This window comes from Pyxicephalus adspersus, chromosome 1, assembly GCF_032062135.1.
Source record: "Pyxicephalus adspersus chromosome 1, UCB_Pads_2.0, whole genome shotgun sequence".
Lineage (NCBI taxonomy): Eukaryota > Metazoa > Chordata > Amphibia > Anura > Pyxicephalidae > Pyxicephalus > Pyxicephalus adspersus.
The window spans coordinates 1,937,835-1,944,576 of record NC_092858.1 but is presented as its reverse complement, the minus strand read 5'-3'; the positions used below and the strand labels follow the sequence as shown (position 1 = coordinate 1,944,576).

At 41.6% G+C, this 6,742-nt stretch overlaps 1 protein-coding gene across 1 annotated transcript in view; it reads left to right on the top strand.

Moving 5' to 3' along the window:
* ARAP1 (ArfGAP with RhoGAP domain, ankyrin repeat and PH domain 1) overlaps positions 1-6,742 on the top strand; it is a gene marked incomplete in the record, with an annotated part of 83,478 nt that overhangs the window by 40,412 nt on the left and 36,324 nt on the right. The window contains 3 exon segments of the mRNA XM_072398579.1: positions 439-508; positions 1,771-1,891; positions 2,139-2,326. Coding sequence (XP_072254680.1) covers positions 439-508; positions 1,771-1,891; positions 2,139-2,326 — 379 coding nt within the window.

Below are 6,742 nucleotides of genomic sequence, written 5' to 3'. Positions count from 1 at the left end.
GTGCCAGGTGAGTGATGAGTGCCAGGTGAGTGATGAGTGCCAGGTGAGTGATGAGTGCCAGGTGAGTGATGGGTGCCAGGTGGGTGATGAGTGCCAGGTGAGTGATGGAGCAGCAAAGGCTGGGAGACAATCGGACACCTGAGTACTAGGGGAGCTCTGATGGTGAAATGAGCGTGATAGGCTGAGGTTACAATTGTCTGGTGCAGCCCGTCCAACCAGCACTCTCGGTTTATCTATCCAATCGCGTGGAAATAGAATGTGATTGGCAGCTATTTGCAGTTACTGTTGGATTTTTTTCCCTTACACATTTCTCATGCCATTGGGTGTCCTTACTTTATTATATCCTTATAATTATATCGGAGGTCTCTGACATTCATTTTCTTTTATTTGTTTCCATTATTATGTCACTCATCTCCGATTTCTTCTTTTTATTCTTAGCTCATACATATTCCAGAAGCGATGGGTGAAGCTCGATACAGACTACCTCCGATACTACGACAGCGACAAGGTGCACATCCATTTAACCCTTACACATATCCAAAGTTTCATTAGTTTCCATCTGCGGGTCCCCTTTATTTCCTGGCAAAGACAGATTGTTAATCTCCCCGAGGGGGTCACAGCCAGGGGTTCCAACCCTGTAATGTTTTAGGTAATCTGTGTCGTGAAATAGCAGTGGACAGACCCCTTACACCCCTTCAATGTAACTGAATTATCCCCTACATGGCTCCCAGCACCAGCATGCAGTATGGACTGATGGCTTCATAGCAGGGGGCACATCCTGCAGAATGTGACAATAATAATAAACAGGATTTATATAGCGCCAACATATTACATAGCGCTGTATTTTAATTGGATAGGCAGATAGCAGGGGGCACATCCTGCAGAATGTGGCATTAATATGAATATACAGGATTTATATAGCGCCAACATATTACGTAGCACTGTACATTAAATTGTATAGGCAGATAGTGGGCATATCCTGCAGAATGTGACATTAATAATAAACAGGATTTATATAGCACCAACATATTATGTAGCGCTGTATATTAAATTGGCTAGACATATAGCAGTGTGCATATCTACATCCTGCAGAACGTGACATTATTATTATTAAGAAACAGGATTTATATAGCGCCAACATATTACGTAGCGCTGTATATTAAATTGGCTAGACATATAGCAGTGTGCATATCTACATCCTGCAGAACGTGACATTATTATTATTAAGAAACAGGATTTAGATATAGCACCAACATATTACGTAGCGCTGTACATTAAATAGGGGATGCAAATGACAGACAGATACAGACACAGGAGGAGAGGACCCTGCCCCAAAGAGCTTACAATCCAGGAGGTGGGGGAAGTATCACACAATAAGAGGGGAGATATCTCCCCTTACCCCCATCATGTGCCCTGGGCCTAATTGGGCCTCCTGGGAGCCGGGGACCTCTGTCTCTGGATGGAGAGCACCCTGTTAACGATGTACCAGGATTCGCTCAGCTCTTAACATTTCCAGGTTCAGAACTTTACCACCCCAGTTGCCCCAGCCAGTGTAATAACTGATTGAGCAGAATAAACTGCCCTAAAAGAATACAAGGGGGTAAATGTGTGCAAATTGCCCTTTAAGTTCACGCATAATATCAGATCTGGACATATTGGGCTCAGCAGCAAACAGAAAGCTGCTTTTCCCCAATTTTTATACAGAGACCCCTCTGGAGGGCAAATTTCTGAACTCTGCAGCCAATTAATGTTCATGAGCTTTTATTGCAGGATATGTACTCAAAGCGGATGATCAGGACCAGCGCTATAGCCAAGGTGGCTTCCATGGGGGACCAGAAATTTGAAGTGGCAACGTCCAATAGAAACTTCATGTTCCGGGCTGAGAGTGACGGTAAGTTGACTTCTTCCAGTTCCATTTCTGGAATCTCCATGCTCTTCTTTCTTCCATGATGTAAATGAAACAATCATGTTCACAAATGTCTGACACAGATCAGCCCCAGCTGCTGCCTCTCACCTTGTGACTGGATACAAAGTTACAATATTACAATGTGGGAGAGGAGACTCAGGAAATGCTTCCTCCTGCCTGCAGCATATTGATAACCTCAGGCGCTGATGGGATCTGTCTCTTTTTGTTCCAGGGGAGAGGAATGACTGGGTCAGAGCCGTCCAGCAGATCCTGGATGAGCGGAAGATGAAGGTGCCCTGTAACCCCACCTTGACCCTCGAGAACCCGGACAAGTGCGGCCCCCTGGAAATGAAAGGGTGTAAACCCAAGCTGTTTGTGGCGGTGGCGGCAGATAAGGTCTATCTGTATAAAAATGCAGAGGTCAGTAGGAGGCACTCCGTGCTTTGTCTGCTCTTATCCTTTAATGATATGAACTATATAAATCATTTCCATAAATTCTTCTAAATGTGAACATTGAACAAAAACTTCTGGCCAAGTATTGGCCATGGGGCTCAACCCTGCGCAGAACAATCATCATGAAGACCAGACAGGGTCCCCCATAGGTAGGGCACAGGCTACGTCCATTGGGCCATCCATTGGGCCATCATTTTCCCCTCTTCATCATGGCCCTATCCCTATCATATTCTCTGACATTAGAACTTTGGAGATTTATTCCTAAAATGACGAACAAACACGTAAATTGTTATAACTCTCCATCAAATGAAGGAAAAGAGCTGTCTGCTATTAGGCATTTCTAATATTTAACTTGAAGTTTGTCACTAAACTCTTACACCCCGGTGTACCCCTTAAACCTACATATGCCCCCTTCCTCAAGCCTGGTATCACCGCTTCTATCCATAGACAGACTATTCAACTCCCGGTGTCATATCGATATTTCCCGGTCCTGTAACATCAATGCCAATAAAATACCCTTCCTGCACAAGCTTCATTAGTACTTTAGGGTTCTTCCTATCTGACGACCTTCATATACCCCCAAAACAAAGTTCTGAAATATACCAGGGGCTCAGTTAGACCCTGGATTACCAAAGGACCTTGATTTGGACCCAAACCCCCAATGAGGTCCTGGGGGGGTCACACCTTTCTGTATACTATATTGTAGCTATATTGTATATTGTATATTGTATATTGTAACAGTGAAGAATCCCTTCCTTATCCGCAGCTTAAACTTTTTTTCCTCCAGACACAAAGAGCGCCCCCTTGTGCTTTGTAATGATCTTACAGTGAATAATGGGGAAGAGCGTTCTCTATATGGACCATTTATATATTTATACAGGGTGATCATATCCCGTTTTACAGTCTTGTTAATCTGTCATTTCCATTCAAACTTCATGGGAAATGAGACCATATAGCTATACAGAGGAATTCCTAGATACATTGAAGTGTAACGTCTCATTTTTCTGACGTGTTTCGCCTACCGGCTTCTTCAGGGGACTTGTAGAGAGCATAAAATAATACAGTACAAAAGAAAGTACAACACAATTGTAGAAAAGCTCACCTTTAAAGGATATTTGTAGTTTGTATGTAATAGAAGAATGTTATTGGGTATATGTCAAAAACAGTGGATGCATTTAGTTAGACCCTGGATTACCAAAGGACCTTGATTTGGACCCAAACCCCCAATGAGGTCCTGGGGGGGTCACACCTTTCTGTATACTATATTGTAGCTCAGCCTCCCCTTACAAAATGATCATTTCATATCTTTGATGGATATGGCGAACTTCCACACAATAATATCGGCCTCCGTACAATGAAAACTTTGCTCAACCCAAAGCCTTCACACTAAAACAAATTCTCTACTTTTACCGGGATTCTCAGTAATTTCGGGATCCCTCAATCTTCCCTTTCCAGAAGTTATAGGCTGCTCGTTTTTCCAGCTCTCACATTTTTCTTGGTGGCTACAAAATAATAAAAAAGACAAAAGAAAGCTGGGGTTTACTAAATCAGCACGTCTAGATAGATTTTATAAATATCGGATTGGGAGATAACTTACATAATGACAGAATTAGGTACTTAGTTATATAGTTAGGTTGAAAAAAGTCCATCAACTGCAACCCCCAGGGAAATAATCATATCCCAGATATAAAACTCTATGGACATAGTTGGTCCAGAGGAAGGCACAAAAACCCCCCGGGTACAATTTGCTTCAACAGGGGAAAAAATTCCTTCCTGATTCCATGAGGCAATCGGATGTTCCCTGGATCAACAGTCACTGTGATTTTTACTTTAAATCCTTAATCCCCAGTTACATTCTGTGCTTCTAGAAGTCATCCAGCTTTTTCTTAAAGCAATCTATAGAACTTGCTGAAACTCCTTCCTGAGGGAGCCGATTCCACATTTTCACAGCCCTTACAGTGAAGAATCCCTTCCTTATCCGGAGCTTAAACTTCTTTTCCTCCAGACACAAAGAGCGCCCCCTTGTGCTTTGTAATGATATTACAGTGAATAATGGGGAAGAGAGTTCTCTATATGGACCGTTTATATATTTATACAGGGTGATCATATCCCCTCTTACAGTCTTGTTAATCTGTTATTTCCATTCAAACTTCATGGGAAATGAGACCATATAGCTATACAGATGAATTCCTAGATACATTGAAGTGTAACGTCTCATTTTTCTGACGCGTTTCGCCTACGGGCTTCTTCAGGGGACTTGTAGAGAACATAAAATTATAAAGTACAACAGATAGTACAACGCAATTGTAGAAAAGCTCACCTTTAAAGGATATTTGTAGTTTGTATGTAATAGAAGAATGTTATTGGGTATATGTCAAAAACAGTGGATGCATTTAGGTTCTAGAATATGAACAGCACGGTGGCTCAGTGGTTAGTACTCCGGCCTTTGCTGCGCTGGGTCCCAGCTTGGAATCTCAGCCAGGACTCTATCTGCATGGAGTTTGTATCTTCTCCCTGTGTTTGTGTGGGTTTCCTCTAGGTACCCCGCTTCCTCTCACATTCCAAAAACATGCAGTTAGGTTAATTGGCTTCCCCCCCAAATTGTCCTTAGACTGTAATATTAACATATGACTATGGTAGGGACATTAGATTGTGAGCTCCTTTGAGGCACAGCTAGTCACATGACTATGGGCTTTGTACAGTGCTGTGTACTATGTTGGTGCTATATAAATAATGTTCAATAATTGGGAGATGAGGGAGCAAAGTTTTTTGTACAGAAGTATATTGGTAATAGATCATATGTTGGTAATCCCATGAGGATTTTAAAGGATGAAGTAACATTTAGGTAGATAGAAATAGTGATTAATGAAATGTTATAGAGGTGTAACTAATATATGGAAGAAACTTCGGTCTTTAGGATTTAGTGACCCCCCAGCTTAATTCTGTCTTTGCATATATTGGGGGTGGCAAATACTTCCAGATAATACATTGGAGGGATTAATATTAGAGGGATTAATAATAGATTTTCCCATAATGTTCACTCCCTGCTCCTCTGCATTGTTACCTTCCATTGATTACAGGAGACAAAGAATATAGGAGAATGTTTCCCATATCTCCAGCTTTCATATTAGGTGAATCTCTAACACACGAGAAGACTTCTAACCGTTACAGACTTTGCACATCATTATGATATCACCAGGATTATCTCTGTATATTATTAATAATAATAATAATAATAATAATAGTAATAATAATAATAATAATAATAATAGTAATAATAATAATAGTATATCGCTGTTTCCTCATCATTTCCATGATGGAATTATTCTACGTGCAAACCCAGGGGAGGAAGCCTGGATCTCGGTCCCCTGCATGTTTATTATGATATCTGTGCAAAACTCCGAACATAATAAGGTAACGGTTGGTTTTGTTGATATTAACCACCGGCTAGATTATCCAAATTCCATCCTATTCCCCGGACACCATGCTTCCCATATGGTGGACTTACCTATGGATCCATACCTATAGATAAGAAGATATCACAGCGTCATCTCCAAAACACAGCACTGGGAAGCTCTCCTATTCTAAATTCCAATTTATGTCCCCAAATAAGGACAAATTTGGATCTTTATTATGTAATGCAGAGTAATAGTAAAAAACACACTAAAAGACAGCCGCCCTCCTGGACAGTCACAATATGATTCTGTAAATCATTGATCACTCTGCCCCGTAGGGCCTGGATTCCCCCTGCTATACCCATAATTACCCCCATTTTCTGCCCTCATTGCAGCTTCTGCCCATCCCTGGCTGTATACGTATAGAATTCTTCCTTTACTCCCTTCATACTGCAAAACATTGTACATTGTTCCTTCTGCCTCACCCCATTCTTTTCCCCATTGCCCTTCCTACCCCATGCATTCCCTCCCCCACCTCCTTATAGCCCCCATCTTTGTAGTCTCACACCTACATATGTACACATGCAATTCTCTGGCAACAACCAAATTTCTGTCTCCTCATTCTGCTAATCCCACCCCATCCGTCCCGTTATTAAACTCGTATAGAATCCCCCCGCTACAAATCTGTGATTTTCTAATATGACGATTGGCCTTCACTGCCGCAATGACAATGACCAACTCAGCATTCTGACTTTGTATTGTTTGCACAAGCCAATAAAATTTCTCGTAAAAGCAGAACAAACTTCTCATATTTCAGGAAGCAAATATATCACAAATGTTTAGGAGCCCGGTTTAGAACATCTCATAACATTCCACATTAACCCGTGTCATAAAACCATTGTACGGGCTGGGAGGTAACCCTTGGTGGTTCAGTGGTTACGCAGATCGGTGTATGATTATATCGGATAATGGATATAAGACGGGAATT